The sequence below is a fragment of the Peromyscus maniculatus genome, chromosome 14 (genome assembly GCF_049852395.1).
Source record: "Peromyscus maniculatus bairdii isolate BWxNUB_F1_BW_parent chromosome 14, HU_Pman_BW_mat_3.1, whole genome shotgun sequence".
Taxonomy (NCBI): domain Eukaryota; kingdom Metazoa; phylum Chordata; class Mammalia; order Rodentia; family Cricetidae; genus Peromyscus; species Peromyscus maniculatus.
Window position 1 is genome coordinate 77,482,017 of NC_134865.1, and position 13,211 is coordinate 77,495,227.

The window sequence follows — 13,211 nt, forward strand, 5'->3', positions numbered from 1 at the left end:
GCGTGCACCACCACTCAGCTAACACAGTGATTCTTCTCTCTCTCTCTCTCTCTCTCTCTCTCTCTCTCTCTCTCTCTCTCTCTCTCTCTCTCTCTCTCTTTGTTTTTGTTTTTTTTTTTTTTGTTTTTTTTTTTTTTCGAGACAGGGTTTCTCTGTGTAGCTTGCACCTTTCCTGGAACTCACTCTGTAGCCCAGGCTGGCCTCGAACTCACAGAGATCAGCCTGGCTCTGCCTCCCGAGTGCTGGGATTAAAGGCGTGCGCCACCACCGCCCGGCCCTTATATCTCATAAAGCAGACTTTAGACTAAAACTAGTCAGAGGAGATGAAAGGGAACACTATATATAACAGCAGGAACAATTCATCAAGAAGATGTAACAGTCGTAAATCTTTATAAAAATAAACATGAGCCAGGCGGTGGTGGCGCATGCCTTTAATCTCAGCACCTGGGAGGCAGAGGCAGGTGCGTCTTTGTGAGTTCGAGGCCAGCCTGGGCTACCAAGTGAGTTCCAGGACAGGCGCAAAGCTACACAGAGAAACCCTGTCTCAAAAAACAAACAAACAAAAAAAAAAACAACCCAACAAACAAACAAAACCCAAAAAGTCACACAGGTCCTGACACAGTAGTAGTGAGGGACTTCAATACCCCAGTCTCATGTTTAGAGAAGTCTTCCAAACAAAAACTCACCAAGAAAACACTGCTAAACTCAATCACCACTCAACCAGATTTAACATTTATTTACAGAATATTCCATCCAACAGATAGGGAGTACACATTGTCCTCAGCAGCACATCGAACTTTCTCTAAAATTGCCTGCCACACAGCAGGCCTTAACAAATGCAGATTTGTTAAGAATGTTCAAAGAATTCCTTGTATCAGAACCACAATGGAGTTCTGATTAGAAAACACAAGGAAGAGAAACCTCAGAAACCAGACATATGTGGAGACCGAACAACACAATTCTTAATGAACAGCAGCAGGTCACTGAGGAAATCAGGGAAGGAATTAAGAAATGCCTTGAGTCTAAAGAAAAGCAAAGTGCAACCTGCTTGACCCTCTGGGCTAGAGGAAGGTCTAGAGCTAGAGGTGCTCATATAAGACAAAAACAAAAACCCTCAAAACAGGCAAGCAAAATGCCAAAACACTGTACAGCCAGGCATGATGGCACACACCTTTAATCCCAGCACTCAGAAGAGCAGATTTCTATAAATTCAAGGCCACCCTGGTTTACAGTGAGTTCCAGGACAGCTGGGGTTGCACAGTGAGACCATATGTCAATAAACAAACAAACAAAGGCCACAGGTAAACAGCCTAATGACGGACCTCAGCGCGCTATAGAAACAAGGAGCCAATCCAACACCTGCAGATGGCAAGAAATAAAGATCGGGGTCGAAATGGATGAAATAGTGAAAGAACAGCATCAACATACGGGACTACAAAGCTGGTCCTTTGGAAAGATCAAGATTGACAAACCCTTCAACAAAGAGAAAGGGATAATGAACCAAATTAATAACATTAGAGATAAAAAAAAAAAAAAAGGGAGCTGTAGCCACAGACTTCAGTACAATCTGGACACATGTGAGGCACTATTTTGAAAATATGTATTCTGAACATCTGGAAACCCTAGAATAAATGGATAAATTTCTAAACTCATATGACTTACCAAAATTGGCCTACCAAAATTAAATCCAGAAGCTATAAATAAACAATCCGACCACTAGTGATATTGAAGCAGTAACTAAAAATCTCCCACAGAAAGAGGTCAGGACCACATGGATTCACTGCTGAAGCCTACTGAACCTTTGCGTACAAGTGTGTGTGTGTGTGTGTGTGTGTGTGTGTGTGTGTGTGTCTGCATGTGTGTGTCTCTGTGGGTATATCTGTATGTGTGTGTGTGTGTGTGTGTGTGTGTGTGCGTGCGTGCGTGCGTGCGTGCGTGCGTGCGTGCGTGCGTGCGTGCGCGCGCTCACATGCAGAGACCAGAGGTGTTCGTTAGGTGTCCTGCTTATCACTCTCCATTTTATTCCCTTGAGACGAGGTCTCTCTCTGAACCTGAAGTTAGGCTGTGCCAACCAACCCCAGTGCCTCTCTTGTCTCTGTATCCACTCATTTCTAGCTCTAGGGTTACAGTACACATGCAACTGTGCCTGGCTTTTAAAAGCTTTTTTTTTTTTTTTTTGGTTTTTCAAGACAGGGTTTCTCTGTGTAGCATTGCGCCTTTCCTGGGATTCACTTGGTAGCCCAGGCTGGCCTTGAACTCACAGAGATCCGCCTGGCTCTGCCTCCCAAGCACTGGGATTAAAGGCGTGTGCCGCCACCACCGCCGGCTTAAAAAACATTTTTTAAGAGTTATTTTTATCTTATGTGTATGGGTATTTTGCCTGCCTGTATGTCTATGTACCATGTGTGTGCGATTGGTATGTTCACAGAGGCCAAAAGAGGGAATTGATTTCCCTGGAACTGGAGTTACAGACAGTTGTAAGCTGCCATGTGGGTGCTGGAGATCATATCTGGGTCCTCTGGGAAAGTAGTCAGTGCCATTAAGCACTGAGACATCTCTCCAGCCAGCCCCCATGCCTGACTTTTTAATGTCGAATCTGGGGGATTTGAACTGTCTTCTTGCTTTTGCACCAAGCACTCTTACCTACAGAGCCATCTTGCCAGCAACCTACTCTACTCGTCAGGAAGACTCCAATACTGCTCAAATTGATCTCAAACACCGCGTGGGAATTCACTCTGTCAATGGCCTTGGGGTAGCTGGCTTGATAGAGGCATGGTTTCTCTGGGTATGTGACTGCTTAAAAATGAGGGGAGAGAGAGCTTGTGCTTGCTCTCTCTCTCTCTCTCTCTCTCTCTCTCTCTCTCTCTCTCTCTCTCTCTCTCTCTGGTGGTGGTTGGAGGTGGAACTGCTGGTTCCATTCACTCCAGGCAGAGAGGGGGACCATGGTGGCTGTTTACTTTGTGCTGTATCCTTGAGTGCACTTTCTCCCCATTTTATAGCTTAATAAATCCTTGATACCCCTCTTAACAGATTCTCATGGCTTCACTTACAAGAAACAGAAAAATGTTTCTTAGCAACCTTTTGACATATAACCCAAGAGCTAGTGAAATGTTGACTATGGCTATTGCTACTATGACTCACTGTGTGTGACTCCTCTTTGAGGAACCTGTGGGATACTTGGGTATGCCTTATTCCTCCAGATTCCCTTGAGAATCACACACCCACACTTGGGCCTGCCCTTCTTTCCGAATTCTCTGGTTCTCAGTAACTCTCTTGTTTGACCTCTCTTGTTATCTTTGATAAAACCTCCCCAACAACTGGCTAGGCCTGAAATTCTTTTCTGTGTCAAAGCCACAATTCCTGGTTTGGCCTTACTCAAGGTCCCTAAAAGATTAGGGACTGGGGCGGGAGAGGTGGCTGAGCAGTTAAGATCACTTGCTATGGGGTGGAGAGATGGCTCTGGCTGTTCTTCTAGAGGCCCTGGGTTCATTTCCCAGCACCCACATGGCAGCTCACAACTGTCTGTAACTTCAGTTCCAGGGGATTGGACACCTTTACACCAATGCACATAAAATAAAGATAAAAAAAAAAATTACTTGCTGCTCTTCCAGCAACCTCAGGTTTGGGTCCTAGGATCTAGACAGGAAGCTGGTAACCACCCATAACTCCAGCTCCAGGAGATCCAGTGCCCTCTTCTGGTCTTTTTGGGTATGTGCACTCACATGGCATATACTCACACAGACATACACATATATATTACTAAAACAAAAATATAACTCTTCTATTAAGGGAACTTCTCCTGCTCCTGAGGATGACAGTGTGAAAGCTGTGTCTCTGTCTCCTCACTGCTACTACCCCAGACCTGTATCAAAACACCGGGCACAGCGGCATGTTTGTGTAATCCCAGCATTGGGGAGGCAGAGGCCAGAGGGTCTCTGGGCCTTGGTAGTCAGCCCGTCCACCCTAATTGATGAACCCTAGGTCAATGAGATCCTGTCCCCATTTCAAAGTAGGTAGACAGCATTCCTGATGATGACATCTGAGACTATCCTCTGGCCAACACATCCACCCTCCACCTCCCCTCCCCACAATTACATACACATGAACATGTGCACATGAACACACATGCACAAATGCACATGAGTGGCAGGGGGATGAAGGAGAAAGGTTGGAGAAGAGGATGAACAAAACCAAATATGTTTCAAAATGCCCCAATAAAGGGTTGGAGAGATGGCTCAGTGGTTAAGAGCACTGAATGCTCTTCCAGAGGACTGTGGTTCAATTCCCAGCAACCATGGGGTGGCTAACAATTGTCTGTAATTCCAAGATCTGACACTCTCACACAGACACACAGGCAAAACACCAAAGCACATAAAAATTAAATTATTTCGAATGCTCTCATGCTCTTGCTTTTCGGACTCTGCATCTCCCCGTGCCCATGTGCTCTATGTCCCCAGAGTAAACGGCTAGAGGAAGTAAAAAGAGAAGAGAGGGAGCTGCTGGAGGCTCAGTCCATCCCCCTGAGAAACTACCTGATGACCTACGTGATGCCCACGCTGATGCAGGGGCTCAATGAGTGTTGCAAGGTGAGACCTGAAGACCCCGTGGACTTCCTGGTAAGATTTCTTTACAGCATTTTTTTTTAAAGTTGTATCTGTTTTAGGTATATGGTTGTTTTGCCTGCACGTGTCTGTGTACACGACATGTGTGCAGTGCCTACAAGGCCAGAAGAGGGCACTGGACTCCCTGGAACTGGAGTTTTAGGAGGGGTTATGAGCACCTGTGTGGGTGCTGGGAATCAAACCCAGGTCCTCTGCAAGAGCAGCAAGTGCTCTTAACAGCTGAGACATCTCTCGAGCCTCGAGATTTAATTTTTTTTCAAGGCCAGCCTGGGCTACCAAGAGAGTTCCAGGAAAGGAACAAAGCTAACAGAGAAACCCTGTCTCAAAAAACCAAAAAAAAAAAAAAAAAAAAAGATTTAATTTTTTAAAATATGAAATTGAAGTATGGTGGAACTCAACAGAAAACTTGCTGAGTTTGAGAAAATGCACATCTCATTTCTTAGGAAATAGCTTCTAATGCGTTCATGGATTACCGTTAAGATTTCTTCTTTTTCCTCCTTCAAGTATTCTTTTGTAAAAATATACATATATTTAAATATATTCTCTGAGAACTCTGCATACCTATACAATGTATTCCGATCCTACTTTCTCCTCTTAGCCTCCAGCTCTTCCCAGATTCCACATTCTCCCACACTCCCTTCCAACTCCATGTCGTTTGTTCGTTTCTTTTGATAACCCACTGAGTCCACTTAGTGCTTCCCTAGGGACATGGGCAACCCACCACGGACTGTCCCTAAGGAAGACTGACTCCCCTCCTTTAGCAGTGACCAACTGTCGGTAGCGGTAGCGTTTCAATTGGGATCACGTGCCGTTCACGTGCTGATCACGTGCCGTTCTTCTGGCCATGCTCTTTTGTCTAATGTTGTAGGAGTTCTTTAATCGTTTATTTGGAAGGAAAGAATGTATGCACTCTGAAACTCTTAAACACTGCTAGCACAAATTCATGGCAATAAATGCTTTGTAAATTGCTAACCTTTGGCTGGGGAGATGGCTTATTGGGTAGAGTACTTACTACTCAAAGTGTGAGGACTTGAGTTCAAATGCCCAGAAACTATACAAAGCTGGGTGCTACGGCCTGTCTTTTTAATCCCAACACTCCTATGGTGAGATGGGAGGCAGGGGCAGGAGAGTCCCCAGAAACTCACAGCCCAGATAAGTGGATGCACACAGTAGCCAACAACAGGGGATCCGTCTGGGGCGAAGGTGTGGAAGGTGGGAACTGACGCCCGAGGTTGGCTTCCGATCGCCACACGCACACCTGTATATTGGCGTGCACACACACACCCCCGCCCCCCCCAGACTTCAAACATGAAAAATCAATTGTTTTCTCTCTATTGTAGGCAGAGTATCTCTTCAGGAACAATCCTGAAATGCAGTAAAGATTCATCAATGGTGGATCGTGGAGCTTCACAGAGAGCGCTCAAGTTAAACTTGCGTTTTGAAAAACGGCTTTTGAAAATGCTTTTCTAGGGTTTTTTTTGGTGGGTGGGTGAGGGGGAATCTTAATAAAGTAGAATCATTAAAAAGCTATATTGCAATGAGTGATCGCTGCTTTATTGAAACAATATTTGAAAATTAAAGGCTGGGCGGTGGTGGCGCAGGCCTTTAATCCCAACACTGGGGAGGCAGAGCCAGGCGGATCTCTGTGAATTTGAGGCCAGCCTGGGCTACAGAGTGAGTTCCAGGAAAGGCACCAAAGCTATACAGAGAAATCCTGTCTCAAAAAACAAACAAACAGGGGCTGGAGAGATGACTCAGAGGTTAAGAGCACTGCTTGCTCTTCCAAAGGTCCTGAGTTCAATTCCCAGCAACCACATGGTGGCTCACAACCATCTGTAATGAGATCTGGTGCCTGTGGGGATATGTGCAGACAGAACATTGTATACATAATAAATAAATAAATCTTTAAAAAAAAACTAGCAAAAAAGAAAGAAAGAAAGAAAGAAAAAAAAAGAAAGAAAAAGAAAAAAAAAGAAAATTAAATAGGTAAGACATAAATGTATAGCCCAGGGATTAATGGGCTTTTGTTTGTTTTTGTTTTTTCAGATAGGGTTTCTCTGTGTAGTTTTGGAGCCTGTCCTGGAACTCACTCTGTCGCCCAGGCTGGCCTCAAATTCACAGCGATCCGCCTGGCTCTGCCTCCCAAGTGCTGGGATTAAAGGTGGGCACCACCATCGCCCAGCCACAAATTAATTAAGTATAGGCACAAACTATGCTTTTCCCCATAAAAAATAAAACTCCTGTAAAATCTTATCTCGTATTATCCTGAAGAAGAAATTGCTTTCTTTTATTGGTTAAGCAGGTTAGTTTTAATGCATCTATGTGTATGTATGAGAGAGATCTTTTTAAATATTTAAATAATTTGCCTGGCAGTAGTAGTGCATACCTTTGATCCCAGGAGGTACAGGCAGGTGGATCTCTGTGAGTGCAATAGCGGAAGAAGATCCCACCCCAGAAAGCAGGACTAAGAACCATTGCTAACATCCTAAGGGTAGCTTCAGATCTTGCTCACATGGTAGAGTGCTTGCCTAACACAAAACCCTGGTGTTGCAAGCCTTTAGTCCCAGCACTCGCACTCGGGAGGCACAGGCAGGCGGATCTCTGTGAGTTCAAGGCCAGCCTGGTCTACAGTGCGAGATCCAGGACAGGCTCCAAAGCTACACAGCGAAACTCCTTTTAGAATATGGATTAGCCTATACAAAAATGTCTGCTGTAAATCCAACAGTGAAGGGAATAGGAATCTCATTTACACAACTTAGGTTTCTTCTGTATCCCAGAATCTAATCAATATTTTTAGGTATAATTCAGCTATCATTTGGCTTAAAAGGGCTTATGGGGGAGGGTTGGGGATTTAGCTCAGTGGTGAAAAAAAAGGGGCTTATTGGGAAATGTTATCATTTATACTATTTTCTACGGAGAAAATATTTTACTGTTTAAAATAACCCTGGACTTTTAAATTAAAATCTGTTTTTATGTTCAGGCTATCTGTGTATTATTTCTCCTGCAGTTGTACATAAAATTGTCTTTACATTAAAAAAAAGATTAAAGGCATTCACCACCACAAAAACAAAACAAAACAAACAAACCCTGAGTAACATCCCTAGTGATGGCACCTAGGATCAAGTTAGTTTTCTTGGCCAATTATTAATGAAAAGGCAGGAAAGAAGTGAGTGAATATCTATGGGGAGCCGCCATGGGATATCAGGGACACTAGGGGACCTTCTTGGGGTTCTTAGTCTCATTGATAAGAGAATTTAAGAAAAGGCTGAAATGGGAGCTTAAGGATAGAGTTTAAAAGGAAAATCTCTGGAAGAAGGGGGAGGAAAAGCCTTGCCATTTGAGATAAAGCCTGCATGAAGGTCAGTCAACTGGAGGCAGACAGATATGGTGGTGGTGGTGGGAGCCTTAGGGAAAGAGTAAGCAAACTCTAAGAACCAGGGACCTCGAAAGCTTCATCCTTAAGCTCTGGCTGAAAAGAGAGACAAGAAGGAGGAATAGTTGAGTTGGGCGTTTCTAATGACGATTCAGAATGGTGAGCATATCCTGCCCAACCTCATGCGGCTCACAAGGCATGTGCCAGGGATGGAGATTTTAGGAAGGAAAAATATGGTTATTTTAAGATGAACCCATCTTACTAGGGATAGTTCCTCCTTCCTAAGGGTGGTCCTGTAATCAGGATCTTGACCTGCCCAACTGGATTAACTTTTTGGTTTGTTTGTTTATTTTGAGACAGGGTTTCTCTGTGTAAGAACCCAGGTTGGCCGGGCGGTGGTGGCGCACGCCTTTAATCCCAGCACTCGGGAGGCAGAGCCAGGCGGATCTTTGTGAGTTCGAGGCCAGCCTGGGCTACCAAGTGAGTTCCAGGAAAGGCGCAAAGCTACACAGAGAAACCCTGTCTCGAAAAACCAAAAAAAAAAAAAAAAAAAAAAAAAGAACCCAGGTTGGCCTTGAACTCACAGAGATCCACCTGCCTCTGCCTTCTGAGTGCTGGGATTAAAGGCGTGAGCCACCACCGCTAGCTCTTCTTAAACTGGGAGACAAGGATCTACCCACACCTACAAGTATAGAAAACCAGTGGTGTTGCTACACACTTACAATCCCAGCACTCAGGAGGTGGAAGCGGGAGGATCTGAGGGCTAGGTAGCTACATGCGACCCTGCCTTATATAAAAAACAAACAAACAACCATTAAAAAACAATAAAATGATTTTAAAAAATAAACAGACCCCCCTACCCCCCCCCCCGCCAAATCCTAATGGTTACTGCCAACTTAATCTAATTATTTACGTAGTCTAGAATCCCCAAGCCCTGTAGATTTGCTCATTTGGCATCAGAAACACATCTCTGGGCAACACAGACACAGAAAGCCGTCGTCAGAGAAGGGACCACAGCCACACTTATGGGTCAGGCTCTGTCCCGGGCACTATCGCATATAAGTCCTCGCAACGCTGTGCACTAAGCAATGCTCCCACGAAGCGGCAAGGCAGCCGCTGGCAACGAACAGCCCACGGTTCCAGGCATCCTCCGCGCCTGGGAGGCACCGCACGTGGCGCCTGCTTGGGCCGCGCCCCCTTCTCATTGCTGTCCCGGCCGTGCCACTCTCATCCGCCACGACAGCGTCGCGGCGCTAAGGAACTATATTGCCTGTCGCTCGGAGCCTCCCGCACCAATCCCACGCACCAGCGCGACAGCGTGAGATCACCGCGGACAGCGCTGAGCCCCCTTAAGAACTACATTTCCCGTGAGGCCGTGCGGCGCCGGGCGGCGAGTACGCAGGCGCGCGCTCCGTGTGCGTGGCGGCGTCAGCCGTTCTAGAACGTTGCTGTGGTAGCGCTCGGGCGCCATGTTAGGACGAAGGGGAAGGAGGAGAAGCGCTTAAAGCGGCGGGGCGCGGGTGTGGGACTGGGTTGGCCCTAGGGCTGAGGCAGGCCCCCGTCCCTCCCGCCTCGGTGGATCATGCCCAGGGCGGCAGCGGCGGCGGCGGTCGCGGGGGGGAAGTGACTGGGCGGTGCCGGCGCCGGAGACGATGCCGTTGTAAGTGATTGGCGTGCTGAGTGAGGCGCACGCCGGCCGGGCCCCGGGGGCGGCGGAGGGGGAGGGGAGGCGCACGGGGCGGCCTGGGCCGCGGCTTCCGGCTCCTCGGACGCCGGTCCCCCCCGAAGGCCCAGGAGCAGAACGGCGCCTGGTGCGGACTGGCGGCCCGATTCTTCCCCGGTCCCTTCCTGTCCCGTTTTCACCATGGCGCCGTCCTGCCCCCCGAAGTCCCACACTTCCGCTTCCCTCCTTGAAGCGGGCGAGGAGCCGGGAGCGGGGTGCAGGCCGCGCTGGGGGGCTAGGGACTGCTCCCGAGCGCGGGGCTGCGGGCGGCGCCTTCCTGCTTTGTTGTGACCGGGCAGCCCAGCTTGGGCGCACTTCCTGATGCCCTCGGGTCACTCATGTTGTGATTCCGCGTGTTGGCTTTGAGCTAATTCACTTTGGCCTTCTAATCTCACTAGGTCTACTTCCCACACTTTACCTTGGTGATTTTTTTTTTTCTTAATTTTCTTCCTCTCCCCTTTTCTCCTAAGAAAGATATTGCAAGCCCATTGTTGGAATTCCAAAGTAGATAGCTTGTATTCTGCTTACGTACCTTGGTGTATAAAGGCTTAGCTTGTGCGAACTCCTCTTCTTTCATAACAAGAGAGGCAGTTAATTTGGGCACAGCCTCAATATGAAATCTCTCGGATTGTACTTAATACTTTAAAAATGGATTTGATGGCCTCTTCGTTCTCATATCCTCGCCTGACTCAACCCTGATGTTTTGTTCAGAGAGCTCTCAGATGTATTCTGTAATGATAATAAGATTTGTTAGGCGTAACCAACTACAGTATACAGATGTAAAACCTGCAAAGTTCCCGTTGACTCATTCTTCATGGAACCGAGGGTAAAGAAGCACGAGTCTATAAAGTTTGGTGTTTTTCAGTGGGAGTCAAACGTGAATGGTTGGAATGTTGTCACGTGGTTACCTTGTATTAACTCGTGTTGACTGCTCTTTCTGATACATCGGTAGTAAAAAAAAAAAGATGGATGCACATCCTAAAGGGAAGACTTCCGGTTAGAAATAATGTTAAGTAACTTAATGTCTGGAAGTACAGGGAGGAAGGAGAGTATGCATTTCCATTTCAGCACACTTCCGGAAGTGAAATGGTACAGAGAAGATGAGCATGGGCACTTCAAGGTTATAGAAACTTCCAGTTAGGACTTTAAGTGCTTTAATCTTTGCGATTTACTTCAGATGTATAAAATGAAGGAGCCAAGACAGATTGATATGCAGATGGCCCCATTTTGGTTAGTTTAATAGGATTTGAACTCTACAGCCAATTTCTTACGAGCTGTCAGATGTATTCCTATCTTAACCCAGAGAGTACTGGGAATCTTTTAACAATACAGGGGAACGAACCAAAGACTACCTGGTTCAGGAGGCCGGGCCTTGCTTCTCACTAATGTGCTTTGGTTGGCCCCTGTAACTGCTGAGCTCACTTCACCATGGAAGGTTTGTCTTGCTTCTTGTTCTGGTGTCACTTGTCATTGATTCGTTGCCTTTGATGTGTTGAGTTGTGATTTCCTAGATATTTTGTATTTGACATCCAGTGTGATTCTTTGTGTGCCTGTTAAATTTGGGTGTGTAAGTTGGGATTGAAGTGTAGACAGCTCAGGAGAATGGTCAGAAAGGATTGGATCATTGTGCTCACAGGTGTATGTTTTGTCTAAACTTTGAATAAAATTACATGCATAACTTGGAAAATGCTGATATGTTTTCCTGTAGTGGTGAAACTTTGAAAAGTTCTGGAGAAAACAAAGAAGCTTTTAAAAAAACCCTTAAGTTCTGGAAGTCCATTAAGAGAGCTTCTCACCTAAATGCTGTTAACATCTGAGCCACATAATTCCTTTCAGGGAGGTCTTCCTGTCTCTTCTGGGGTCTTCAATAGTACCTCTGACTTCTGCTTAGTTAAGATGCCAGCAGCCTTACCCCAGTAACTTCCTGAAGTGGCAACCACGCAGATGTCCAGACTTTTCCACATGTACTTTGGGGTGCAGAGTTTTTTGGTTCAAGAACCACTGCATTAGCCAGGCGGTGATAGCACACACCTTTAATCCTGTGCAGAGGCCAGCCTGGTCTACAGAGTTCCAGGACAGCCAAAGGTACACAGAGAAACCTTGTCTTGAAAAACCAAAATAATAATAAAATAAGTAATAAAATAAAAAAAAAAACCCTGCTGCATTAATGCAAAGTATATATCATTTTATTCTCATCTTGCCTTATGCTAATGGACAAATCATTATTTGTACCAGTATCAGTGTTATCATCCATGCCATACTCTCAGAATGTTGTTGAAGTTGTTGGAAGAACTATTTAGTGAGGCTTAAAAGACCTTAGTTCTCTTGAGTGTATAAGGATACGTTTTACCAGGAATAGAATGGGAGGGCTTGCTTGGAGTCTAATGTATAGCTGGGTCCTGCTGATGGACACAACGTGGCTTTGGCTTAGTGTGGTCTGGTGGTGCAGGAGGGAAGGTAGTGGGCCATCACTGAGTTCCTTTTAACAGGCTTGAAGACTTCTGTTGGTTTTGCTCTTGGCATTTGCACTGATGGTGTAAAACAGTGTGGAAGAATGCTGCTTGAGTCTTAGAAATCCCGTGGTGCAGGCTCTTCTTGAAGTGTACGGGGTGATGAATACCTGTAATTTCTGCACTCGAAGTGAAGGAGAGAGGTTTGAGTCCAGCTTAAGCTACCTAAGACCCTGTCTCAAAGACAGCAGACAACAGTTTATTATTGGCATATGTTTTAGGGGTTTTTGTTTTTCACAAAATAATGGGTTTCATTGTGATGTTTTCTACACATGTATGATATACTTTGTCATGTTCACCCCTTAACCATCTCTTATCCCCTTCCTCCTTTATTCCCCCTCTCCCTCCTGCAAAGAGTCTCCTTTCTTGTTAAGTCCCGTCCCCCCCCCCTCCCCCCCTCCTCCCCCCCCCCCCCCCCCCCCCGACGGTTTCTCTGTGTAGCTTTGGAGCCTTTCCTGGAATTTACTCTGTAGCCCAGGCTGGCCTCGAACTCATAAAGATCCCCCTTGGCTCTGCCTCCCAAGTGCTGGGATAAAGGCCGGCGCCAAAACGGACCATTTTTTTAATTAATTAATTGTTAATTAATTTTGAGACAAGGTCTTTCTATCATCCAGGCACAACTTTTTTTTTTTTTTTTTGAGACAGGGTTTCTCTGTGTAGCTTTGCACCTTTCCTGGAACTTACTTTGTAGCTCAGGCTGGCCTCGAACTCACAGAGATCGGCTTGCCTCTGCCTCCCAAGTCCTGGGATTAAAGGCGTGTATCACTTTTTGCCTGGTTGGGTTGAGTATTTTTGTTTGTTTTTCGAGACAGGGTTTCTCTGTGTTGCCCAGACTGTCCTGGAACTTGCTCTATAGACCAGGCTGTGGTGTGAGCTCTAACTGTGGTCTAACTGGTGATTTTTTTTTTTTTTTAAACATTGAACAGGCTGGATATAGTGTGCAGAACAGTTTTTGGGTACACAGTGATTAATTTTCCCTTAAG

At 46.0% G+C, this 13,211-nt stretch overlaps 2 protein-coding genes across 5 annotated transcripts in view; both read left to right on the forward strand.

Moving 5' to 3' along the window:
* Positions 1 to 6,152, forward strand: part of Ak7 (adenylate kinase 7) — a 77,502-nt gene extending 71,350 nt beyond the window's left edge. The window contains exons 17-18 of the mRNA XM_006971706.4: positions 4,458 to 4,616; positions 5,963 to 6,152. Coding sequence (XP_006971768.1) covers positions 4,458 to 4,616; positions 5,963 to 6,001 — 198 coding nt within the window. The 3' untranslated portion in view covers positions 6,002 to 6,152. The remainder of the gene's footprint in view (positions 1 to 4,457; positions 4,617 to 5,962) is intronic.
* A 2,844-nt stretch (positions 6,153 to 8,996) lies between these two features.
* The window catches only part of Papola (poly(A) polymerase alpha), a 53,027-nt gene continuing 48,812 nt past the window's right edge, over positions 8,997 to 13,211 (forward strand). For 2 of the 4 annotated variants that reach the window (XM_006971704.4, XM_042261137.2), the window contains exon 1: positions 9,415 to 9,655. In XM_006971704.4, the coding sequence (XP_006971766.1) occupies positions 9,648 to 9,655 (8 nt within the window). In that variant the 5' untranslated portion in view covers positions 9,415 to 9,647. Of the gene's footprint in view, positions 9,656 to 13,211 lie in introns of all 4 variants that reach the window. The other 2 variants (XM_006971703.4, XM_016005913.3) reach the window with 2 other exon arrangements.